Here is a 24,655-nt window from a genome sequence, read left to right as displayed (position 1 = left end):
ACTCCGGACACCAGGCGCCTACCATCCTCCTCCTCCTACTCCTCCTCCTTGCCTTCCTCCTTGGAGGTCTTCCCGTCCCCGACAGGACACAGCGTATCTTCCACTCCTCCTCCCTCCTCAAGGTGCAAGGTGAAGCGCCACAACGCTGTCTTACACCTGCTGAGCCTGGGCGAGAAAAGCCACACAGGGCAGGAGCTGCTGCTGTGCATCAAGGAGGAAATCGCACGCTGGCTGTCTCCTCTGAAACTCACACTGGGCAATGTTGTCTCTGATAACGGCAAGAACGTTGTGGCTGCACTGCGTCTAGGTCACCTGACACACGCTCCTTGCATGGCACATGTGATCAATCTGGTCATAACACGCTTCTTAAAGTCATATGTTGGTTTGAAGGGTGTGCTGGCCATGTCCAGGAGGGGTTGCGTTCGCTTTAGACGTTCGTATGCATTTAAGCACGCCTTCCTGGACTTGCAGCGTCAAAACAATCTCCCAGAACACAGCCTGATTTGCAACGTTCCAACACGCTGGAATTCCACCCTGCACATGTTGGACCGTCTGTACGAACAGCGGAAAGCCGTGTATGATTTCCTGATGCAGCAGACGGGCAGCGTTTGGAGCCAGTGTAATTTCGAGCTCAGGCACTGGCAGCTGGTTAGAGACGCATGTCGTGTTTTGAGGCCCTTTGAAGAGGCCACACGATTTGTGAGCCATGACGCTAGCGGAATGAACGATGTTATGCCGCTGATATTTATTATGGAGCAAACGCTCACAGTGATGATTCAGCAAAGGATGGAGGAAGGATTACATCTGGCTATGGTTGTTGAGGAGGAGGAGGAGGATGAGGATGAGGAAACAGGACCTGAAGAGGAGCTGGATTTGGAGATGGAATCACAGGAAGGGATAGGGGACGAGGCAGTCGCACAACATGACAGTGATGATGGTGGTGATGACGAGTCTGACGACGACCTTGATGATGGACAACCATGGCAGTATGGGGCGGAGATGGAACCAACCGGGCCCTCTGAAACGATGGCCAGGATGGCGAGCTGTATGCTTCGTTACTTGCGCGCTGACTGTCGTATTGTTAGCATGAAGCAAAGAGATGAGTACTGGATCGCCACACTTTTAGACCCTCGGTATAAAGCCAGAATGGGGGAGTTTTTTGCGCCTTCCGAGAGGGAGGCAAAATTTGCTTATTGTCGAGAGAAGCTATGCAGCCAGCTTGTCACGGCTTTCAAACGGCAAACGCCTGCTGCAAGCATGTCTGACCGGGGGGCCACTCTCCGCTCCCCACTGTCTCATCGTTCCACCGCCTCTGGCAGAGCTACCTCTGCAATAGGCGGCAGCAGCGGCAGCAGCAGAAGCAGCCAATTCAGTTTGGAAAATATGATGACATATTTCACTCGTACCTGGACTGTGCCCTTTCTCCGTCAGAAATTCTGATCCTTGACCCCATGGACATCTGGGTCAGCAGATTGGATCATTGGCAAGAACTGGCCCAGTTTGCCATGGGTGTACTGTCTTGTCCACCCTCCAGTGTAGCGTCAGAGAGGGTATTCAGCGCGGCAGGGGGATTCGTCACCCCTAAGCGAACAAGATTGTCCGCCAACAGCTTGGAAAATCTCACGTTTCTGAAAATGAATCAAGCGTGGATCGGTGAGGATTTTAAAACCCCTGTGCCTGATGCCACTGATTAGATCTGACATTGCTGCTGTTGCTGCCGCTGCTGCCTGCTACTGCCACCTGCTACTACGGGATTCTGTCCTGTCCACTCTTTTTTTAATGTGCCGCTGTTGGTGCTGCTACTACTTCTACCACCAATCCACCCCCAGTGCCGTCTGCTACAAGCAGGCCTGCCCCACCACAGGGCTTTGTCCTGTGACTGTCGTCCAGTCTCTTTTTTTAATGTGCTGCTACTACTACTACCACCCTTGCTGTCTGTGTTGGCTACCTCTACTACCACCAATACACCTCCACTGCCGTCTGCTACAAGCAGGCCTGTGGCCTGCCCCACCACAGGGCTTTGTCCTATGACTGTCGTCCAGTCTCTTTTTTTAATGTGCTGCTACTACTACTACCACCCTTGCTGTCTGTGTTGGTTACCTCTACTACCACCAATACACCTCCACTGCCGTCTGCTACAAGCAGACCTGAGGCCTGCCCCACCACAGGGCTTTGTCCTGTGACTGTCGTCCAGTCTCTTTTTTTTAATGTGCTACTACTACTACTACTACTACCACCCTTGCTGTCTGTGTTGGCTACCTCTACTACCACCAATACACCTCCACTGCCATCTGCTACAAGCAGGCCTGAGGCCTGCCCCACCACAGGGTTTTGTCCTGTGACTGTCATCCAGTCTCTTTTTTTAATGTGCTACTACTACTACTACTACTACCACCCTTGCTGTCTGTGTTGGCTACCTCTACTACCACCAATACACCGCCACTGCCGTCTGCTACAAGCAGGCCTGAGGCCTGCCCCACCACAGGGCTTTGTCCTGTGACTGTCGTCCAGTCTCTTTTTTTAATGTGCTGCTACTACTACTACCACCCTCGCTGTCTGTGTTGGCTACCTCTACTACCACCAATACACCTCCACTGCCGTCTGCTACAAGCAGGCCTGCCCCACCAGAGGGCTTTGTCCTGTGACTGTCCAGTCTCTTTTAATGTGCTGCTACTACTACTACTACCACCCTTGCTGTCTGTTGGCTACCTCTACTACCACCAATACACCTCCACTGCTACAAGCAGGCCTGAGGCTTGCCCCACCACAGGGGTTTGTCCTGTGACTGTCCAGTGTCTTTTAATGTGCTGCTACTACTACTACCACCCTTGCCAATAAAAAGGGTAAATTTTTTGAGGGCTTGTCAAAAGCCATTGCTTGTTGCTTTTACATCCATGTATGGAAGAACCCCGGCAGGCATCTGCCAATAAAAAGGGTCAATTTTTGGAGGGCTTGTCAAAAGCCATTGTTTGTTGCTTTTACATCCATGTATGGAAGAACCCCGGCAGGCATCTGCCAATAAAAAGGGTCAATTTTTGGAGGGCTTGTCAAAAGCCATTGCTTGTTGCTTTTACATCCATGTATGGATGAACTCCGGCAGGCATCTGCCAATAAAAAGGGTAAATTTTTTGAGGGCTTGTCAAAAGCCATTGCGTGTTGCTTTTTCATCCATCTATGGATGAACCCCGGCAGGCATCTGCCACCATAAAGGGTAAATTTTTTGAGGGCTTGTCAAAAGCTATTGCTTCTTCTTTTACCACCTTATATGTATGAACCCTGGCCGGCATCTGCCACCAAAAATGGTTAATTTTTGTACCTTTTTTAACAATGCATTAAGCATACAACATGCACAAGTGCAGTGGTTTCTGTTAGTTATCACCGTGTCCCATCCGTTTTCCTATAGCCATACATGTTGGCATAACTTTGACACTAACTTTGCCTTAAAGACAGCTCAAAAGTACTTGGATACACTCATGGGTGACCTAAGAGTGTTACACAGGGCTTCTAGGGCTTTTAAACAGTGTTATACACGATTTTTAGGGGCTTTCTTGTATTACAGGTTCGGTCAGAACTAGTTCGGTCCGAATCGAACTTTTTCACGAAATTCGGCGAACCTGCCGAACCAAACTTTTCATAAGTTCGCTCATCTCTAGTTACGAGATTTGTTTCATAAAATTCGCATTATACTCCAACGGTTCATGGCTTGAAGATTATACTGACTGTCATTTGCATCGACTATTTAGGAAAATCAGCGAAAAATAACATTTGCATAATAATTTGGAACGCGGTGTATATACGGTCACGATCTGTGGGTATGTGGACCCACTAGGCCGCACCGCCATAGCGAGGATGCAGCTGGCCAAACAACAGAGTACCCAATAATACAAAGTCCAGCACAAGGGTACCTGAATAGTCGAAGTGGCTAGGCACACATAGTATTTCAGACGGCAGACGATGCAAAGCGTGGCAGATGACACCAGGCGTGGTGTAACACAGCAGGCTTGACTAGAGGCACAACACGATTCCAACTTCTTAGGCACAGGAACAACGGTAGCAAGGGATACAGGATACAGGTAGCAGGTACGGGAACACTGGGAACAGGATAACACTAAGGGACCATTTGCAAAACTAACAGGGGTAAACACAACAATGCTCAGTCAATGAGTGAAGGGGCAGGGCCATTCTTATAGTCCAGAAAGATCATGAGTTAATTGGTAATTATTTTCATGTGCGCGCGCTGGCCCTTTCAGGCCGGGCACAAGCGTGCGCGTGCACCCTACGGGACACAGCAGAACTGAGCGGAAGTGATCGCTGACGTCTCCTTGGGAGGAGATGCGGCCCAGCGCTCACTGATCCATGACTGCCAATAGTAATCAATTGTATTCGCGTCCTAAGGACGCAGATACAATTGGGTGAGAGGTCCTGCTTCACCCCGGTTCGCTGAACTGGCTGTAATTTTAACAACAGGTTCGGGAGAACCAGGGCGAACTGGGCCCCCTTCCAGCCTCAGGCCCCGGGCACTTGCCCAGATTGCCCTCATGGTAATCCACCCCTGTCTGTTGTCACAAATTTGCAAGGATACAATTGCCTAAAATGTCTTTGTATGCTGTAACCGCAAATACCAGATTTGTTCATCAGACTACCAGACAATGACACACAGGGCCGCCATCAGGGGGGTATTACTGGTACTCCCATCAGGGGCCCGGCCACATGGATGAAGAAAAGGGGCTGCCGTCGCCCCCCCCCCTCGGACTGTTGCCCCCCCTCGCAACGCTCACAGGCCCCCCTCGCAACGCCCGTGGCACCCCCCTAACGACCCCCCCTAGCGACACCCCCCCTAGCGACACTCCCCTAGCAACACTCGCGGCAGCCCCTGCATACCTGTTGTAGCTTCACTGGAGGGGAAGATGCAGCATGTGCTGAAGCTGCGTGTGGAGATCCCGCCCCCCAGCTCCTCTACACTGCCGACGGGACCTGCAGGCTGGTGAGTATGTTCCCCTATCCATCCTGCTTCCCATCCCCCTGACCCCATTTGTAGATTGTATAAAGTTGGTTAAAAAGTTTTTTGGTATTTTTTCGTTTTCCTAGCGGTTTTTTGCCGCGATTTTCGTAATCGCTGCAAAAATGGCGCAAATTTGCCGCGATTATATAAAAATCGCGGCAAAACCGCGTGATTTGTGCCGCAATTACGAAAATTGCATAAAAACAGATACAAAACATGAAAAGTGCTGTTAGGCTATATTCTCACAGTGCGGTCAAATCACGTTTTTGCAAAAATTGTGGCAAAAAAATGGGATTTCACCGCACTGTGTAACTAGACTAAGGCCTTATTCAGACGGCCGTGTTCGGTCCGTGACATACGGAGCGTGTATCGGCTGTATCTCACAGGCTGACCACAATTCATGGAGCCGGACTCCTAGCATCATAGTTATCAGTGTTGCTGGGAGTCCCTGCCTCTCCGCGGGAATACTGTCCCATACGGTAATGATGCTTTCAGTACGGGACCGGGCACAGTATTCCCACGGGAGGGGAGGGACTATGATCATAGATAACTGTGATGCTAGAAACCCGGCTCCCTGAACTGTGGCCGGTCCGGGAAATATGGCCGATACACGGTCCGTATATCACAGACCGAACATGGACATCTGAATAAGCCACTTACTTGCCTCCTATTTTTGGTGCGGATTGCGCACTGAAAATTCACTACAAATTACAATATAAGGCCTTATTCACACGAACGTGTTATACGTCCGTGATACTTATTACGTCGCACGGACTTATGTTAGTGAATGGGGCCGTTCAGACTGTCAGTGAATTTCACGCAGCGTGTGTGCGCTGTGTAAAACTCACGACATGTCCTATACTTGCCCGTGTTTCGCGCAACACACACCCATTGAAGTCATTGGGTGCGTGCAAATCGTGCACGGCACACGGAAGCACTTCCGGGTGACACGCGTGATTCGCGCTACAGTAGGTAAAGAAGTGAAGGGAAACATAAAAGCACCTCCTTCTTTACTGTGTTGTAACATCAAAACAGAGTGTCATAATGATGCCGGCTGCGCGAAAATCACGCAGCCACGCACCATATGCTGGTGACACACGGACCTTTTGCTCGGGCAAAATGCAGCGTTTTTTGCGCGTGCAAAACGGACACGTTTGTGTGAATAAAGCCTAAGTCGATATTCAGACCAACGTGTGTGAAATCAGACGTGAAGAACGGCCGTTTTTTGTGGCCGATTTGCAGCCGTGCGGGACCCGTTTTCACACATCCCTCATAGACTTGAGTCTATTGAGGGATCCGTGAAAACGCACAAAAATAGGACATGTCCTATTTTTTTACAGGCCCTTCACACGATCCGTTAGAACAACAACCGTGTGAATAGCCACATAGAAATACATGCAGCCGTGTGACGGCCATTAAAAAAACGTCCTTCACACGGACGATTAACACGTTAGTCTGAATAAGCCCCAACTCATGTGAATGGGGTTTGTCAGAACGTCATGCACGTGCAGCATTTCACCCCACAAATAATTTTTTTCAGCTTCCCAGTACATTATGCGGTACAATAAATAGTGCCATGAAAAACTACAACTTGTACCACAAAAAACAAGCCCTCAAGTAAAAAAAATTATAGCTTTTGGAAGGTGGAGAGGAAAAAACAAAAGTTAAAATCCAAAAAATGGCTGAGGAGGGAAGGGGTTATTGCACTAGGAGGAGACCTCACACCTCAGGTATTATTGAGGGTGGTCCTGTCCTCCTTCTGGGCACAGGGTAAACAGATGTAGGACGCATGTCTGTGGCCCCTGTGACTGTTAAAATTGTTTGCAAACAGCCCCAAACCCCAGTTGAAGCAGCGCCCTCAGAGCCTCCCACAGTTGAAAAGTATTGATAACCGAACCATACATTGATGTACAGTGTTACAGTGTTAAACCCTACTACATTGCTTCCGCAGGGTTCAACAGAGGAGGAAGAAATGGATAGGTTATATGGTCAATGGGAGACTTGAGAGGGAATGGGATAAGTCACAGGAAACAGTAGACTGTTAATTTGTCTCTACTTCTTATCTCACTAGAGAATGGAGACTGCAGAGAAGTTTAAATTAATTAAACAGAGGCCTGAATCCAAGGCTGACTTATGGTAAACAGCCATTGTCCATTCGGCCAAGGCTATTTGATCTGCTCCTTAAAAGAGTAATAAAACATTAAATTCAAGAACACTTAACATAGAATTGCTTCAGGACGCTGCTGATATTTACTTTTTACTTATTAACCTCAAGATGGCTCCTTCAGGCCAAAAGATAGATTCCAATGATCCAAAATGGATGCCTACCATACAAGATGGAGTCCATGCAAAATGTTATCTTTGAAACCTATTCTAATCACTTTCACAAAAGCAATATATGTTCACACATATAAAGATAATTAAAAATATTTTTGACAGCTGCATGCCTATTAGCCCTTATTCACACGACAGGGTTTCCCGGCCGGGTGACGGCCGTTCATAAATCAGCCGTCACCCGGCTGCAGTAGGAACAATAGACCCCTAAAGGGCTATTCACACGACCGATTTTTTGACGGGCCGGGAAAACCGGCCGTCAAAAAATGGGACATGCCCTATTTTCGGCCGTTTACCCGGCCGCCCGGCTCCCATAGAAGTCTATGGGGCCGGGTAATACACGGCCATCACCGGAATGTTTCCCGAGTGATGGCCGTGTCTACCGTCGCTCGCTCTCTCCTCCTCACAGCGCAGAGTGCATGTGAGGAGGAGGAGTGTATCTCATTCAGAAGAAGCGCTCTATGCTGGAGGTAACACTGTGGGGGTACTGCTGTAGCAACGTCCCTGCTCTGCTATGTGCAGGGGTACTGTGTGGCAGGGCTGGGGTGTACAGCAGGTGGAAGGGGGCGCTGCGCTGGCTCCCTTCCCAAATCACCCTGGCCCGGCGAATCAGCCTCCTTTCCGCCCTGGCGCTTCTTCAGGCATCGCTACAGCTATAGCAGCCATAGCAGCTGCTGCGGCTGCTACTGCTGTAGCTTCGTCTCTGCTCTGCTATGTGCTAGCCCCACTTTAGCTCCGTGAAGGAGCGGAATCCCTGTGTGTTCGGGGATTCCGCTCCTGGACAGAGCGCTTGATGTCTCTGTCCATATCTGGGCAGTGACATCAGGGGAAACTCCTGAAGCGGAATCCCCGAACACTCTGTGACCGGGGATTCCACACCAGGAGAAGCCAGTAACGTTCAGTGTCCATAAATGGACACAGACGACAGGGGCTTTTCCTGAAGTGGAATCACAGGCCACATGGGGATTCCCCTTCAGGAGTTGCCCCTGATGTCACTGTCCAGATATGCCCAGCCCGGAACGGATGCAAAACTAATGCAAACCGGCCGGGAAAAACGGCGGGACACTGTCGTGTGAATAAGGCCTTAGGGTATGTTCTCACAATTAGCAAAAACAGTCTGAAAATACAGAGATATTTAAGGGAAAACAGCTCCTGATTTTCAGAAGTTTTTTAAGCAAACTCGTGTTTGCTCATCCACTTCTCTTCGTTACCACCCAGCTTCTGCCAGTGCACAGACACACAGCGTGTCCTCGCGAGATCACGCTGTGACGTCACTCACTTCCTCCCACAGGAACTTCATCGCGTCGGACGAGCGAGGACACGCTGTGTGTCTGTGAACTGCCAGAAGCTGGGTGTTAACGAAGAGAAGTGGATGATGCTGATTCGTCAGCATCATACACTTCTATTCACAACGCCCAGCTAGTAAAAGAAGTAAAAACGCCCAGATGTACACACACAATACACGCCCACTTGTACATAACTTTAAACACGCCCAGTTGTACTTAAGAAAGGCTCATTTGCATAAATATAAAAATGGTCATAACTTGGCCAAAAATGCTCGTTTTTTAAGAAAAAAAAACACCTTACTGTTCTCTACATTGCAGCTAACGATCTGCTGCAATAGGAGATAGGGGTTTGAAAATCTGGTGACAGAGCCTCTTTAAGGCCCCTTCACATCGTATTGTTGCCCTAAGTTTATCGTGTAGTCAGGAAATCTCCTACCTTACAGTATAAACAACGTAGACGATAATTCACAGGGCTCCATTATGTCCTTTTAGCCTCCGTCGGGCTGGTGGACGTCGGTTTACCTTCTTTTTGAAGGATGAAATGGCGTAGTAAACTTTGTTATTCCGGAGTCCCCAGGCAGCATCACAAGTGCTCTACCCGTGGACTTTGTCCCAGGGAGCTCCTGACATCACTGTCCATATATGTAAAGTGACATCAGGGGATTCTCCAGGGCCGGAATCCCTGGCCAGAATGTTGCCGACGCTCCGGCCGTGTACTCAGGCTTTGTGCAGCTTCGGACGTCACTTTATGTATATGGACATCAGGAGCAGCGCCATAGTCCCTGGGCAGAGCGCTAGTAGAAGGCTCCAGCCCTGTTCATGGACAGTGACTTCAGTAGTTTCCCCTGGGCCATTCCCCAGGCGACGTATCCCACTATATGCCATACAGTCGGATACGTTTTAGCTAAATAGATCAAAATCCAGAGCATTAACCGGTCACTGCCTGCTCCATGGTTTCCTTCACTGTAATTGACATCAGCACCAAAATCATTTAATGCGAATAACGTACAAACGTGAGCGCCACACTTTCCGTTGCCCATCCCCGGTAATGGAGGGGGGGGGGCCCAGACATCATGGCTGTATGGGGCCCAGAAATTCCTGATGGTGGCCCTGATGACACATGATTCTTTCCATTGCTCCAGAGTCCAGTGGCGGCGTGCTTTACATCACTCCAGCCATCGCTTGGCATTGCGCATGGTGATCTCAGGATTGTATGCAGCTGCTCAAACAATGAAACCCATTTCATGAAACTCAGACGCACAGATCTTGTGCTGATGTCACATCTAGGAGCAGTCTGTAACTCTGTAGTGAGTGATACAACAGCGGATAAGCAATTTTTACACACTTCACACTTGGCGGACCCATTCTGTGAGTTTGCATGGTCTACCTCTTCATTACTACGATCGCTCGTCCCCATGCATTTCTATCATGTTGGCAGCACATCTCCCTGTTTACACAGGGAGATGTACTGCCGACAATGATAATTTTTTATGCTGCCTAAACAATACAATCAGTTCCTCGTTTGTTCATTGCCCTGATTACACCTTCATACGGATGCTTGTTTGTCCAATCATTGGCCCGTGTAAAAGGGCTTTCAGAAACTTCTGACTTTTGGCAAGGGTGGCTTCCTAGAAGGTTACCACATATAAAGTCATTGAGCTCTCCAGTAAGACCCATACTACTACCAATAATTGTCTATGAAGATTGTATAGCTTGATTTCATGCACCTATTTGCAATGGGTTTTCGGCTGAAACATCTTAACCCAATAATTATAAGGCGTGTCTAAATACTTTTGGCCATATAGTGTATATTTTGCAACATTAAATTTGAACTAAGATTTGATTGCAATAAGGCTCTATTCACATGGCAGAATTTTTGGCGCGGTACCTGCAGCGGATTACGCCACAGAATTCAGCCTCCCGTTCATTTCAATTGGAGTCTGACGCTTTTTCTTCCCGCTAGCTGATTTTTTTAGCTAGCGGGAAAAAGAACCGTCCTGCTCAATCTTCGGGCAGATTCCACCCAGACCTCCTATTGTAGTCAGTGGGAGGAATAATTCCGCTATGGATTTTGCTGCAGGACCCTATCAATTGAAAAATTTGATTAAAGGATTGTACAAAATATTTAGGATATCATTAATAATAATAGAATAGTCCAGTTTTATAGTTAATTCCATTAGGTAAACAAGTATTTAAGAAAGAGATCCCATATGCTTCCCATGTCAACAAGTGGCTTCACCATTCTCCTCACCTTTTAGACTTATTTCCTTATGTAATACAATTATAAGGCCTTAATCACACGAACGTGTTAAACGTCCGTGTGACAGCTGTTGAAACAACGGCCGTCACACGGACCTATATAATTCAATGTGGCCGTTCACACGGCCATTGTTTCAACGGACCGTGTCAAGGGTCCGTGAGAATATAGGACATGTCCTATTTTTTCACGTTTCACGCATCCCTCCATAGACTCTAGTGTATGGGGGATGTGTGATATCGCGCCCCGCAGTGCAGAGCACGGATGCACTTCGGACGTAAAAAACAGCTGTTTTTCACATCCGAGATGCGCAACGCCCGTGTGAATCTAGCCTCCGATGAACGTTACCAACATGTGTATGTAAAATAATGTATACATTATACAGGGTCATATTAAAGTCAAAGGAGTACCACGCTGCACCAAATCACCTCCCTGCTGGTATCTCTAAGAGTATGTTCACACGGCTTAGCAAAATACGTCTGACATTACGGGGCTGTTTTCAGGCGAAAACAGCTCCTGAATTTCAGATGTTTTTGCAAGTACTCACGTTTTTCGCGCCATCTTTTACGGACGTTATTGGAGCTGTTTTTCAATGGAGTCAATGAAAAACGGCTCCAAAAACGTCTCAAGAAGTGACATGCACTTCTTTTTCGCGGGCGTATTTTTAAGCGCCGTCTTTTGACAGCGACGCGTACAATTACAACTCATGGGAACAGAACATCGTAAAACCCATTGAAAGCAATGGGCAGATGTTTGTAGGAATAATGGAGCCATTTTTTCATGCGTAATTCGAGGCGTAAAACGTGTAATAGAGCCGTTTTTTACGTCTGAAATCAGTGCGTGTGAACATACCCTAACACTGAAAGAAAGGAGGGGAGAACAGATGATGTCAGCCCTGAGTCTGCAGTGAGCTATCAGATCTATGACAGAAGCAGCAGCACAGCCAGCTGTAGCGCCCGCGGCCGCAAACCGCCAGCCTTCCCCTCTTACCAGCGGATGTGACCGTAGGACTGTGTCCCTTCACCGGCGTCCCCCTTCCCAGGGATGCCAGCATGCTGTGCTCTCTGATTTCTCTCCCCAGTTGTCCTATAGGGTGCGCGCATGCGCTCGTGCCAAGCCTTAAAGGGCCAGCATGCACACAAGTAAAATTATATCCAACCTATCCCTAAGCACCCCGGCCTTTAAAAGGAGCCCTGCCCCTTTCTTCAGTGCCTGGGCAATGTTGTGTCTTCCCAGTGTTTGTCATGCAAATGGTTCCCTAGCTGTATCCAATATCCAGTATCTGAGTCCAGTGCCCGTTCAAGACCATATCTGAGACTTCTTTGTTCAAGTCAAGTGTCCTAGAGGACTTCACCATCTGTGTCCGGTGTTTTTGCCAAGTTCATTTTCAGAGGTGACTTCTGTGTTCAAGTCCATTGTCCGAGACGACATCTGTGTTCAAGTCCAGTATCCGAGAGAAGTCTGGCACAATCCAGCTTCCGATAGTCCGGCACAAGCCAGCTCCTGATAGTCCAGCACCAGCTTGCTTCTGATTATCTGGCACAAGCTTAGAAACCCAGGTACTTTCTCCCTAGTGACTGTCATTGACATTTTGTTTGAGCAGAGGCAGAGCGGCCCACTGGGGCACATACACCATTGCCTCGACACCAGCTATGTACAGGAATTACACAGACTCTAGAGCAACAAAATGCTGGAACATTTTTAATAAAGACTATTTAGAAAGTTGTTTAATTTTACATTTAGGGACCAAAGGAACAAGAAAAAAAGCCCACCCATGAACCTTACAACCAATAAATACATTTCTTCATTGCTTGTAAATGTCTTCTTTACTCTAGACTTCTGCTGATGCCTCTCCTGAATATCGATGATGAGCGGACGTCCCTCATGTAGTGTCAGTAAATTCTCCAGTGCGATCAGAAGGGAGGACATTATCCCATCACACAGACCACCATATGTCGCTTTCATACAAGAAATGACTCAGACAACGTAAGGAGTGTTAAACTATGTGAATTTTATTGTTGTGTGTTTGTGTGTGTTGTGATTGTGTGTTACCTCCCATCACTCACAAAGAGCGTAGAGCGACACTCAGGACAGGCAAAACCCCCAGTGGAGGAAACCTGCACGGAAACCATGGCCGCTGTACTGTCCTTCCTCTGGCATACTAAGAGAGGTTAACGCTATATAACGTATGTGCGCGTGTACAGTATACATGTGTATATGTGGATTCCCCCATACAAGGAATAGAGCCAGAAAATGTAAAAAGTGACTGTGTTACTATGTGCAGTGTGTCAGTGAGTATGATTGTGTATATTTATGTATTTGTGTGTGTGTATGTATTAGTGTGTATGTATTTATTATGTGTTTTTGTGTGCGTGCATGCATGTGTTATACATTACCTGCTCCTCATGTTTGGTCATCCATCATGGTCTTCATCTCTCTTGTGGATCAGGCAGCAGATCCTCCTGGGTGGGAATAGAGGTACAAGATAAAACGTTCAGCAACATGTGGATTAGAAGATCCATTACTGCATTTTACTTAGAACTTTTGTCATCATTTTTTCCTACCTACTTCTTTGTAACACAAACATTTTACTTACCAGCGTTATTGTTAGTCAGGGACCTCAATCGGTGTCTCCGGGTCCACTGCTGTGTCTATCCGGCTAATGATGTTTCCTTCCACTTTCCACATGCACGGATGCAATATGATGTTTCTACAACGGGCACAGGACAGCGCGCTCTTCCATGGGCCTCGGGTGTAAAACTCCTCTTTATTTCTCCTTGACGCACGTATGGCCCAGCTGTGATGGTTTCGCCTGTTTCTCATCCATGCCCAGTGGAAAGGGTCTTGTGCCATGATCTAAAATAGAATAAAAAATGAGGTAAAATTGGCTTCTCATCACAGACTCTTAATCAAAGACGGCATTTGTTCTGTTTTTTATTACTGACCAGATCACATGTGGTCCGGGCCACCCACGCTCTAAAGTCCATCCGGCGGAGCATCTGGTCGCGTTGGTGATGCAGCTCTTCTGTCTTCACTTCCCAGTCACGTCCTAAGGCCCACGCGTAGATCTCGTCTCTGAAGTCCTCGTCCTCCTCGAACTGGTTCGCTAGAAATCTGAAAGAAAATAAAAATTATTCATGACACATGGAAGAGCAGAGCACTGTATACTTATATATCTCAATGTAAAGGAAACTTGTGTTACTATAAATGATAGGGATGGTGTCCAAGGATGTTGGAATGACCCCACAAGGTCAGAAGGCTACATAGTAAAATGTTTTCTCTTTGGATATTAAAATGTTTAAATATTTTTATTTTACTGCTAAAACATGACCATAATTGTTTTGTAACCTATAAGGGATAAAGCTAATGTAAAGCACATGATCCACAACTACTTGAGGATATTCCTTCAAACATGTGATACGTGAATATACTCACAGGGATGCAAAGAAATTCTCTCTATATTCCTCGGTACGCAGTCCGGCTCTCTTGAAGTACACGAGGACCATGGCCAGCAGATACTAGTGGAAGAAGACAAGAAGTTAGAATATGGAGATAGAGAAATGGTCTCTTCTTATGTCTTCTCTTTATGTGGTGATTCTATTTATATGTTTATTAATGTCGGTCCATAATCCTAACACATAAGTCACAGGTTTATCCTCATTGTTCTGAATCTAATATTATTATCTTACCAAGGATGTAGATGTAAAGTAGAATATCTCTTAATGCCACATAAACCCTTTTATTCAAATCTGATCTTTCTTGTCAGTCATGTCTATATCTGGCTAATTGTCTATTCATTTTGTTATTCTAAAATTACCTTGTCCGAAATCCTCAAACAGATGTCCTTGGCCAAAAACAGCTGGATGTGCTCATCATCTACCAAAAAAGTTGAATTACAATTCTTGAAATCCAAAATAGTACATGAATTACATGAATTACAAAGAATTATAGTTTTTTTGGGGACTATCCTCTGCAGCCCCTTTATTGATTACGGCAGCCCCTTTATTGTTTACCCAGGCATAGCACCATATATATGGTTGTGGCTATGCCTGGTACTGCAGATCAGTCCCATTCAATTTATTGGGACTGAGCTGCAGTGAAATTAAGTACCAGACACAGCCACATCTATATGTATGGCGCTATGTCTGAGTAAACAATAAGGCCTCATGCACACGGACGTACCCGTAATCACGGCTCGCGATATTGCGGGCACTGCTGGCCGCCCGTATTTTCGGCTCGTGCTCCCATACAAAGTAAGAGAGCACGGACTGTAAAAAGCTTCTATGGCCCGGACACCTTCCTGTAAATAAACGGGAAGGTGTCTGTGGACAATAGAGGTGAATGGGTCTGTAATTGCGGACAGCAATTACGGACGTTTTTTACGGTCTTGTGCATGGGGCCTAAAGGATTCCTAACAATCGCTGGAAAACTGCAGCTGCTTTACTTTGCTTATCCTGGTGGTGCCAGGAGTCAAACCCACACTGATAAAATATTGATGGCTTATTCTAATGACAGTCTATCGATAATACAGCGTAACAGTCATTTCAGGTAACTTTTCAGAATAAGCTGTCTTATGTGTGTACAGGAGAACAAATGTTGTAAATTATAGCAGAAGATTTCACTCTGTAAGTCGTAGCAAGGTAGTGGCCATTGTCGGGCTCAATACTTTGCCCCCCTGATCAGACAATACAATGAAGTAAATTTAAAAAATGTACTCACCTCAACGCTCCACTTCACTTCTCACCACTGGGTCACCTTAGGCTCTCCCTGCAGGCCGCAGCTCATACAAGTTACTGACGCTGGACGTTGTATGTGACGCAGCACTGAGGTTGTTGAGTGCTGCGTCACATATATGGCCCTGTATGTTGTACGAGCCGCAGCATGCTGAGAGAGAATCGGGAGAAGAGGAGCGGTGAGCATATATATTTGTTATCTTATGTCCGATCCTGGGATGAGAGGGATAGGGCCACGGTCACGTTCGCACACCCTGCGAGTACAATTTTAACACCACAATTGTGCTGCGTGGCCAGCTGAAAAATGCATCAAATTTATTAAGATTCATTCGCTTCTTATTAAATGTGTGGCATCCTACTCCAGCAAACTGTTTACTAAGACCGGGGTATGAAACGCCAGTCCTAATAAATCGCCCTCTTTGTGTCTGGTCAGAAATCATTGGAAGGTGCAGTGAATCTTACCGAGGAGATTGTAGAAAGCAGTCCGTTCTTCTGGCTGCAGGGTATGCTCCTTCCTCCTCTTCCGGCACTCGTCTATCATGTAGGTCAGCGATCTGTGATAGAAGAAATAGATATTACAGTCAGCAGTCCAATGGAAAATATCAAATACAGACAATTATGTGTTAATAAGTTTACAATGAATTAAAAATGAAATGAATAAATGACAGGGAAATCTTAGTAAAATCCATGTTTAAGAACATTTCCTGGTGGTCTGTCTCTGGGGTTAGTGCTGTCACCTCTCAGAGCATTAGTTAAGCTTTGTATGACCTTGGTAGAAGGACGCGTCACCCTTATAGGGTGTTTATTCTCATGGGTGAAGAGGTTAATAAGAAGCTGATAGATTAGATTTGTAATGGTTTGTAACACGAAGTATGGATTTGATATGTAGTGACTGCAGTGATATAAAATCTTGTACTGACGTCTCCTCCACATGAAGAGTGACCATCTCTCTCTTCCTCTTCCTCGCCATCTCTTCTCCTCTTCCTGGGAAACTTAAAGAAAAGAGAATATTACCATGAATATTTGGAAATGTGACTTTTCCTGAAGAAGATGTTACAAAGACTTATATTAATATAAACATGTAGTATGAGCGCCGGACTGACATTATAACTGGGGCGTATATATAGAGGGTGCAGAGGTAGCAGTCACACCCAGGATCTACTGCCATAGGGGGCCCAAAATCCCCTCTGCCAGAAGAAGACACCAGTATTATAAACGACACATGGTATAGAGAGGGCCCTGCTACAGATTTTACATTAGAGACCAGGAGCCTCAAGTTATGCCTCTGTATTATAAGATATGTTACTACACACATACTAAATATATATATATTATAGGAAAAACCCAATAAACACCCCTCTAACATTATCCATATCCCGGTCCCAATTTACACACATTATAGATTAAAGTGAATCTGAAAATTAGGTTGAAGTAAAAAGAAAAATGAATTACAGGACATCTGCACCGCGGGGCCAAAAATGCCGCTATGAAGGGTAAAACTGAAGAAATGGGGTGATGGTCCTGGCAGACTGATCAGAATATGGTGGAAAATCCTATTGATATCATTTTCTAGAATGGAAACCTCTCTAAATACAGAATACTAATAAGCATACGGTCCTACAGCTTGGGATCCATCAGAAAGATCTGAGGAAGGAGATGATACGTCGGGTTATTTTACTCTTGTCTCCTTAGTTTATCCAGATTTTGGGTATTTAGGTGAAAACCTTTGAGTTTATTAATAAAATACAATCCATTTCAGTAGTGGAAGAAGCATCTGTGTCTGTGTCTGGGATGACGTGGTCATTATGGTTAGTAAATGGCGGCACTTTACCTGTGAAGTCTTGAAGACAGTTGGTGTTGTCTCTCAGAAGACGCAGATACGCAGTAGTGTCTTCTCCTCCGATAAAAATAAACGTTTGTCAAGTCGCTTTGAAGAACAAAATGGAGCCTGTCTTATCTCTGAAAAGAGCGATCACAGACTGGCACCAACTGATGATTTTTCTCTATCTTTACATTCAAATCCTGCAATTCTATTGGTTGTTGTTGTTTGCGGCACTTGCCATGATGATTCATGCCTCAGCTAATTTAAAGGGAAAGTACACTGAAATAATGTCATGGTGCGTTTTAATATAAGGCTTCTAAATTACTGCTTAGAAAAACGTTGTCATCCTTGTATTTTACATCCTTATTCCATCTGGTGACATTTGTGGCAGCTGCCATGTTGTACTATGTTGTTTCCATGGGTAATGCAGAATGGTCATGTATAGTAAGTGTCTTAGTGCTAAATTTACCTCATGCGCTCCAGATTCTTAACATTGATATATAATGTATGTAACTTTGGTGCAGGTGCTGGAGATAGAAGCATGTTAATTGATGTCTGACCTGGCGGAGGATGTCATCTTTACCATTTAACATCTTGCAGGCCTCTCATAAATTTGACGCATCCTTAAATCCAAAAATCTGTTGGACGTGGGTAAAATGTGCAAAAACTGAGGACCAGAAGCTTTATAATGTGATCTTATGATTTCTATTCAGATTTACAAGAAATTGACTGGCATTGTTGTCATACATGTGCCCCCATATGTCATACATTCATAGCCATATATATTTCTATTATATAAATTCTCTATATACTATGTATTGTCCTGATCTCTATGTACAGTGACATCACTATTAGTATACTGGTTGCATAGGTAGAGAAATGTAGTGTTACATTGTTACATGGTGTACATTCAGATGAAAGTCATGCATAAGATATATTGCATTTATATTTCATTGCTATAGATTCTACACAGGAAGAGGTGGCAGAGCTATAGGGGTCACATTGGTCGCAGTTGTGAGTGGGCCCTATAGCTACATCAAGCCCTTCAGAGCCCGCCACACAGGGTCTTGATGTTAGTCACCGCCAGGTTGTTGTGTGTTGCGGTACATACAAGGTCTTTGTGCTGGCTGGCATCAGGACCATGCGTGTAGCGGCGCCCAAAAAGAAGAGAAGCCAGCGAGGAACAGTAAGTAAATAGAGCGGTCTGAGTTCATTTCCTTTAGTCTAATCTGGGGTCTTATTAATTTTTGGGTCTGATTTGGAGTCTTATTCAGGGGTCTTGTCTGGGGTCTGGATTATTTAAGGGATTCAGTCTGGATTTTTAATTAATTTAGGGGTCTGGTTCAAGTTCTGCATTAAAGGCTATGTAAAGCTTTAAAAGGCCATTCTTATTTTTTTATTTTTAATAAAAGGTTTTGCAACTTTATAAATAGTTTTTATTAAAAATTATTTTTACTTTTTGAGATATAGCTGCTCTGTATTCTGTATACAGAGCAGGTGCATAGTTCGCTATGACCTGAGTCTGTCAGTCCAGCGCACCTGAAGGATTCAGTGTCACCGGGTCCTTTGTGTCTCTGACACACAAGATCCACCTGTAATCTATCACATTAGTTAGTTATGAACTTAGATGTGATAGATTACAGGTGGATCCTGCGTGTAAGAGACACACAGGACCCGCTTTCACTGAATCCGTCAGTCCCGCGGACCTGACGGGCGACAGGATTTATCGCTAGATACAGCTGCTCTGTATAGAGAATACAAAATAGCTGTATCTCAAAAAGTAAAAATCATTTTTACTAAAAACTATTTATAAAGTTGCACAAATTACACTGATTGACTTTTTATTAATAATAAAATGCCTTTCAAAGTTTTACATAGGCTTTAACCCCGTCCCGACATTTGACGTATGGCACGGAGTAAGCCTGCTCTATACAATGCAGGCGTCGGCTGTATGTTACAGCTGACACTTCACAGTAACAAGCGCAATCCCGCTAGTTTAACCCATTAAATGCCGCGGCCAATAGCGGCCAATGCATTTACATCGTTAGAAAGAGGGGGGCGACCCCTTCTAGCAGCTCATCATGCCCCCCGCAATGCAATAGCAGGGTAGCGATGGTTGCTAAGATCTTGTTTTAATTGCACGGTGAATTCCGTAAAAACGAAGGCCAAAAAACAATAGAGGAATTGCTGTTTATTTAATTTTCTACCCGACAAATAATTTTTTCACGTTTCCTAGTACTTTATATGGCACAATAAATGGTGCTATGAAACACTACAACTCGTCCCGCAAAAATCAAGCCCTCATAGGACTACATGGACGGAAAAATGAAAATGTTATGACTTTTGGAAGGTGGGGAGGAAAAAATGTAAATGAAAATCTGAAAATTGTTTACAACGGGAAGGGGTTAATTTAGGGGTCCTGTGATGCCGATTCTCTGGAGACTCATCATTGGTATTAATGATTGTTTTGACTGCAGCATTAAAGATGATATCTTTTTGTAGATATAATTGTGGCTGTTCGGCACTCATTTTATGTACAATATACTGTAGGTCTTACATAAATACTGAATCTGTGCCTGTCTATTTAGTTTTATATAATATGCACAATAATAGGGGAATTTTTCCCATCACATTGTATATTGTACATATATGCATTTTTTTGTTATCAAATTAGTGAATGGAACAGAAAAATGTGTTTCCCAAACTGTTGGCTGTTATGAGGGGCGGATTAAGGGTACCATTGGCCCGGGGCACTTTTTTCAAGTCTGCCCCCCCCCCCCAAACTCTGAATACAAGATTCTGGTGACACTATACCGTATATATTTGCAGATTTCTATTTAGGCGGCCACAGATCCGGCACAGTTTTGAATTTGCTGTAAAAGCAGAATGAGCTATAGAGAAGAGAGAAAGCAGAATACTGAGACACTAAAGAGTCAGAAGCTTTAAATTGTTTATGGTTTCCGGGGATATAATCTGCTGTGCGTGAATATAACCTCCAAGAACCTGTCTCTGTTGTTTAACTCCAAGTCCAAGCCATTTTTCATTTTTCACTGGCCGCCTCTCTAGAGCCATTACTTTTTTTTATTTTTACGTCAATGGAGTGGTGTGTGAAGGATTTTTTTTTGCGGGAGGAGTTGTATTTTTTTTGCCACCATTTAAAGTACCATATAATGGGTGAATTGGAAAAAACTGAGATTCCTTAATTTTTTGGGGGTTTAGTTTTTACTGTATATATTTACCTTCTCTTAAGGTAAAAGTAGATTTAACATCTACTTTTACCTTAATATGAGGTAAATATATACAGCCCCAGAACCAAGCTAAGTAAAAATATGCAGCCCCAGAACAAAGCTCAGTACATATATACAGCACGAGAACAAGGCCCAGTACATATATACAACACCAGAACCAAGCTCAATACTTATATACGGTCACGATCTGTGGATATGTGGACCCACTAGGCTCCACCGCCTTTTCGGGGAGGCAGCTGGCCAAACAACAGAGTACCCAATAATACAAAGTCCAGCACAAGGGTACCTGAATAGTCGCAGTGGCTAGGCACAGATGGTACTTCAGATGGCAGTTGATGCAAAGCGTGGCAGATGACACCAGGCGTGGTGTAACACAGCAGGCTTGACCAGAGGCACAACACGATTCCAACTTCTTTGGCACAGGAACAACGGTAGCACGGGATACAGGATACAGGTAGCAGGTACGGGAACACTGGGAACAGGATAACATTAAGGGACCATTTGCAAGACTAACAGGGGTAAACACAACAATGCTCAGTCAATGAGTGAAAGGGCAGGGCCCTTCTTATAGTCCAGGGTGATCATGGGTTAATTGGTAATTATTTTCATGTGTGTGCGCTGGCCCTTTAAGGCCAGGCACGAGCGTGCGCATGCACCCTATGGGACACAGCAGAATTGAGCGGAAGTGAGCGCTGGCGTCTCCTTGGGTGGAGATGCGGCCCAGCGCTCACTGATCAATGACTGCCAATAGTAATCAATTGTATTCGCGTTCTAAGGACGCGGATACAATTGGGTGAGAGGTCCTGCTTCACCCCGGTTCTGTGAACCGGCTGTAATTTTAAAAACCGGTTCGGGAGAACCAGGGCAAACTGGGCCCCCTTCCAGCCTCAGGCCCCGGGAACTTGCCCAGATTGCCCTCATGGTAATCCGCCCCTGTCTGTTGTCACAAATTTGCAAGGATACAATTGCCTAAAATGTCTTTGTATGCTGTAACCGCAAATACCAGATTTGTTCATCAGACTACCAGAGAATGACACATGATTCTTTCCATTGCTCCAGAGTCCAGTGGCGGCGTGCTTTACATCACTCCAGCCATCGCTTGGCATTGCGCATGGTGATCTCAGGATTGTATGCAGCTGCTCAAACAATGAAACCAATTTCATGAAACTCAGACGCACAGATCTTGTGCTGATGTCACATCTAGGAGCAGTCTGTAACTCTGTAGTGAGTGATACAACAGCGGATAAGCAATTTTTACACACTTCACACTTGGCGGACCCATTCTGTGAGTTTGCATGGTCTACCTCTTCATTACTACGATCGCTCGTCCCCATGCATTTCTATCATGTCGGCAGCACATCTCCCTGTTTACACAGGGAGATGTACTGCCGACAATGATCATTTTTTATGCTGCCTAAACAATACAATCAGTTCATCGGCTGTTTGTTGCTCTGTTTACACGTTCATATGGACGCTTGTTTGTCCAATCATTGGCCCGTGTAAAAGGGCTTTCAGACACTTCTGACTTTTGGCACGTTTAAATTCAGTGAGCTCTCCAGTAAGACCCAGACTACTACCAATAATTGTCTATGAAGATTGAATAGCTTGATTTCATGCACCTATTTGCAATGGGTTTTCGGCTGAAACATCTGAACCCAATAATTATAAGGAGTGTCCAAATACTTTTGGCCATATAGTGTATATTTTGCAACATTAAATTTGAACTAAGATTTGATTGCAATAAGGCTCTGTTCACATGGCAGAATTTTTTCCGCGGAACTTGCAGCGGATTCCGCTACAGAATTCAGCCTCCCGTTCATTTCAATTGGAGTCTGACGCTTTTTCTTCCCGCTAGCTGATTTTTTTAGCTAGCGGGAAAAGAACCGTCCTGCCCAATCTTCGGGCAGATTCCACCCAGACCTCCCATTGTAGTCAATTTGAGGAGGAATCTTCCTGCCGATGGCAGGAATAATTCCGCTGTGGCTTTTGCTGCAGGACCCGCCAAGCAAAGTGCACTGACCCTAACAATTGAAAAATTAAATTAAAGGATTGTACAAAATATTTAGGATATCATTAATAATAATAGAATAGTCCAGTTTTATAGTTAATTCCATTAGGTAAACAAGTACCCTGAGAAAGAGATCCCATATGCTTCCCATGTCAACAAGTGGCTTCACCATTCTCCTCACCTTTTAGACTTATTTCCTTATGTAATACAATTATAAGGCCTTATTCACACGAACGTGTTAAACGTCCGTGTGACACCTGTTGAAACAATGGCCGTCACACGGACCTATATAATACAATGTGGCCGTTCACACGGCCATTGTTTCAACGGACCGCGTCAAGGGTCCGTGAGAATATAGGACATGTCCTATTTTTTTACGTTTCACGCATTCCTCCATAGACTCTAGTATATGGGGGATGTGTGATATTACGCCCCGCCGCGCAGAGCACGGATGCACTTCGGACGTAAAAAACAGCTGTTTTTCATGTCCAAGATGCGCAACGCCCGTGTGAATCTAGCCTCAGATGAACATGTTACCAACATGTGTATGTATAATAATTTATACATAATACAGGGTCATATTAAAGTCAAAGGAGTACAATGCTGCACCAAATCATCGGTATTAAGTTAAAACGGTTGTCCCACCAAAAATATTATTTATAGTTAAATTCAGGACATTTTTTGTACTACTCTAAAATTTGTGCATTTGCTAAAAACACGCGGATTACATCAGTACATCAGCACGGTCGCTCAGTGGTTAGTACTATTGCCTTGCAGCTCTGGAGTCCATATGTGGGATACAGAGGGCTGTATGTGGGGCACAATCTACAGAGGCTTCTATGTAGGGCACTATCTACAAAGGCTCTATGGGGGTCACTATCTACAGGGGGCTATGGGGGAACTATCTACAGGAGGCACGGTGTGTGTGTGTGTGTGTGTGTGTGTGTGTGTGTTTGTGTGTATGTGTGTGTGTGTGTGTGTGTGTGTGTGTGTGGGACACAGTGTATGGTACTATTATATTTAGAGGTGTTGAGAATTTTATCTTCGTTTATAGGTACAGAAATGTGTTAAAAGTGAGAAGCTGAAGACCTCTGAGCGGAAAACTGCAGAAATGGGTCATGGCCGGGAGAAATCCATCATAGAGGTCTGGACCGGAGGGACAAGAAAAGAGAAAAATAACTAGAATCTGAGACGTCATCGGTGAGTCACTTAATGTAAATGTTTATTCTGCCTCTAATCAGTACTGTAGTCACTGTATGATCTGCAGCGAGATGATGGGTGGTATGATGTTTTTTTTTGTGAAACAGTATCTCCCAGCATACCCTTACCATTGTTTTGGCCATGCTGGCAGCTGTAGTTTTACGCTGTACAAAGCTATACGGCAGGGGTTGCACTAAATTGAGCTGTATATGTTCTGGTGTTGTATATATGTACTGAGCTTTGTTCTGGGGCTGTATGTATGTACTGAGCTTTGTTCTGGTGCTGTATATATGTACTGATCTTGGTTCTGATGGTGTATTTAAGTACTGAGCTTTGTTCTGGTGCTGTATATATGCATGAACTTGGTTCTTGTACTGTATATATGTACTGAGGTGGTTCTAGGGTTGTATATATGTACTGAGCTTGGTTCTGGGGCTGTATTTATGTACTGAGCTTTGTTCTGGTGCTGTATATATGTACTAAGTTTGGTTCTGGGCAGTATATATGTACTTAGCTTGGTCCTGGGGCTGTATTTATGTACTCATCTTGGTTCTGGTATTGTATATATATGTACTGACCTTGGTTCTGGTATTGCATATATGTACTGAGCTTTGGTCTAGTGCTGTATTTATGTACTGAGGTTGATTCTGGTGCTGTATATATGTCAGAGCTTGGTTCTAATGCTGTATTTATGTACTGAGGTTGGTTCTGGTGCTGTATATATGTATTAAGCTTGGCTCTCATGCCATGTATATGTATGAGCTT

The 24,655-nt window shown here is 45.0% G+C and overlaps 1 protein-coding gene across 3 annotated transcripts in view; it reads right to left on the bottom strand.

The window, feature by feature from the left end:
* Nucleotides 1-12,610: 12,610 nt before the first annotated feature.
* The window catches only part of LOC142760752 (speedy protein 1-B-like), a 227,505-nt gene continuing 215,460 nt past the window's right edge, over nt 12,611-24,655 (bottom strand). For 2 of the 3 annotated variants that reach the window (XM_075863928.1, XM_075863929.1), the window contains 7 exons: nt 16,533-16,604; nt 16,075-16,166; nt 14,697-14,755; nt 14,315-14,397; nt 13,825-13,993; nt 13,476-13,735; nt 12,611-13,341 (listed from right to left, as the gene is read on the bottom strand). In XM_075863928.1, the coding sequence (XP_075720043.1) occupies nt 13,487-13,735; nt 13,825-13,993; nt 14,315-14,397; nt 14,697-14,755; nt 16,075-16,166; nt 16,533-16,604 (724 nt within the window). In that variant the 3' untranslated portion in view covers nt 12,611-13,341; nt 13,476-13,486. Of the gene's footprint in view, nt 13,342-13,475; nt 13,736-13,824; nt 13,994-14,314; nt 14,398-14,696; nt 14,756-16,074; nt 16,167-16,532; nt 16,605-17,443; nt 17,581-24,655 lie in introns of those variants that run through there. The other variant, XM_075863930.1, reaches the window with a different exon arrangement.

Source organism: Rhinoderma darwinii, chromosome 4 (assembly GCF_050947455.1).
Source record: "Rhinoderma darwinii isolate aRhiDar2 chromosome 4, aRhiDar2.hap1, whole genome shotgun sequence".
NCBI classification, from domain to species: Eukaryota; Metazoa; Chordata; class Amphibia; order Anura; family Rhinodermatidae; genus Rhinoderma; species Rhinoderma darwinii.
This window is presented reverse-complemented; position numbering and strand designations above follow the sequence as displayed.